General features: G+C 35.8%; 1 protein-coding gene across 1 annotated transcript; it reads right to left on the bottom strand.

Annotated features, from left to right (window-relative positions):
- Positions 1-354: 354 nt before the first annotated feature.
- Positions 355-1,314, bottom strand: LOC123785276 (olfactory receptor 5AL1-like). Its single transcript, XM_045787001.2, has one exon. It carries the CDS (start codon positions 1,303-1,305, stop codon positions 355-357), a length of 951 nt encoding a protein of 316 aa, XP_045642957.2. The 5' UTR covers positions 1,306-1,314.
- Between the last annotated feature and the right edge of the window lie 1,090 nt (positions 1,315-2,404).

Raw genomic sequence — 2,404 nt, 5'->3', positions numbered from 1 at the left:
CAATGTCAAGCTCATGAATTGGAGAGTTCAAGTCAAAACTCCGCTATGGTAAAGAGATTGATTATAAATGATCTGTGGAACAAAATTTAACCTACGCTTTGTAATCGAATTTATTTTATTTTCATGTCTTTCAATATTTTCAGGAGTTATAATTTTCATGATAATAGAAAATAAAATCAGAAAATTAAAGTATCCTGTGTTTCGATATGAATTTGTCTAATATTACATTTGAAAGCATGTTACTAATGGAGTGCTAATGCAGAAAACTTGATGACTGTTTTTTTGATGTTGTTTTTTTCGTTTTTGTTTTTTTGCATCCCAACTCTGAGGACTTTCAGTTAGATCATAGGTCATTTATTTTACAGTAGAGGATGCTTTTTCCATAATTCTTTTCAAAGCATTTTTGACTTCCTGGTTCCTCAGGCTGTATATTAAAGGATTTAGCATGGGGATTACCACAATATAGAAAACAGAAGCTATCTTGTCAGTATCCAGAGAATGGCTTGTTTTTGGCTGCATATACATGAAGATGATTGTGCCGTAAAATATAGTGATGGAAGTCAGGTGGGAGGCACAAGTAGAGAATGCCTTTTGCCTGCCTTCAGCTGAATTAATCCTCAGAATGGTGAATAGAATGAATATGTAGGAGATGAGGACAATAAGAAGAGAGAATAGGGTATTGAAACCAGCAAGTGTGAACAATACCAGTTCTTTGATATCTTTGTAATGGGTTTTATGGCAGGCCAGACCAACCAGGGGAACATCGTCACAGTAGAAGTGGTTTATGATGTTTGAATTACAAAAAGATAAGTGGAATGTAAGGACTGCCTGTAGGAGTCCAACAGAAAAGCCATACACATATATACTAACCACCATTTGAATACAGACCCTCCTGTTCATGATAATGGTATAGAGTAAAGGGTTGCAAATGGCAACATACCTATCATACGCCATGACTGAGAGCATATACACTTCACAAACCACAAACATGATAAAGCAACACAACTGGGTGGCGCAAGCAGGTAAGGATATTCTCTTAATTTCTTGGAGGAAGTTCACCAGGGTGTTAGGGGTGACAGAGGAGGTATAGCAAAAATCAACAAAAGCTAGGTTGCTGAGGAAAAAATACATAGGTGTGTGAAGCTGAGAACTGGTATGAATTAGCATAATCAACCCAAGGTTACCTATGACACTAATTAAGTAGATCAGTAGAAAGATCCCAAAAAGTAGGGCCTGAAGCTCTGGACTTTGTGTAAGTCCCAAGAGGATGAATTCAGTTATTTCTGAATTATTGCCTTCAGCCATGGAAGACGTGTAGAAGCATTTCATATCGTTATCTTGAGAATACCCATGCTGGATAATCTTCAACTTCTTGGATTAAGAATTCAACTTACACTTATTTTATGGTGACCATATTGGAAAGATAATCCTCACTGGTCCTATGGGCCATTCTTAGGTTTCAATACTGCCCACTTTTGATTTGAAGGGCTTTGCTTGAGGCAGAAATTCCAACATACCCAGTGGCCTGGAGGTTTGATGAAGAAGACAGAATGTCTTGAATTAAAATGTGGAATCGCATATATACAATGAAAACCCAGTATTACAGCAATAGCAGGAAATTATTTCAGTGATAAAAGAGATGGGAGCACATTTCAGTGATATACTAAGATTAAATACTGAGCATTTCAACTCAACTGAGAAAACAATCGTGACTCTCACTAAACATTATTAGTGTGCTAGCCAATGCAATGCAGGAAGAGGTAAAAATATTGTTTATAAAGTACATGATATTGTATCAAAATCAATAACTTCAGTAGAAAGATATTAGATATATTATGATTGTGGAAAAGTCTTCTGCTGCAAGTCAATATAATGAACATGATGCTATAATAAAAATGTAACTTCAAAGAAATGTGAAAATAGGGGCTCCTGGGTGGCTCAGTCAAGTGAGCATCTGCCTTTGGCTCAGGTCATGATCCCAGGGTCCTGGGATCGAGTCCCACATTTGGCTCCCTGCTCAGCAGGGAGTCTGCTTCTCACTCTCCTCCCTACCCTTGCTCTTTCTCATTATTTCTGTCACTATCTCTGTCTCTCTCCCTCAAATAAATACATAAAATATTTTTAAAAACAAACAAAAAAAACAACAAACAAAAAAACCAACAAAGAAATGTGAAAATACAGTTTTTAAGATTCCATTTAAAATAATAAACAAATTTAAAACCTAGGGTTTAATTTAATATTTACTTAGCAAACTGTTGACCTTCTATGTTCCTGTTGTTTAAGCTGAATAAATCCATAGTTTCACAGTATGTCTTAGTGGAATGGTATTTAGGAAAGAAGAACATTTGTATAAGTTAATTCAGCTATGTAATGCATGCTAGGTAAACCTAAATAAATCTACTAA

Source organism: Ursus americanus, chromosome 24 (assembly GCF_024610735.1).
Source record: "Ursus americanus isolate L20-20 chromosome 24, mUrsAme1.1.p, whole genome shotgun sequence".
Classification (NCBI taxonomy): Eukaryota; Metazoa; Chordata; class Mammalia; order Carnivora; family Ursidae; genus Ursus; species Ursus americanus.
This window is presented reverse-complemented; position numbering and strand designations above follow the sequence as displayed.

Bases quoted from the DNA above. Each gene is read 5' to 3' on its own strand.
- LOC123785276 (XM_045787001.2), bottom strand. From the start codon at position 1,305: ATGGCTGAAGGCAATAATTCAGAAATAACTGAATTCATCCTCTTGGGA.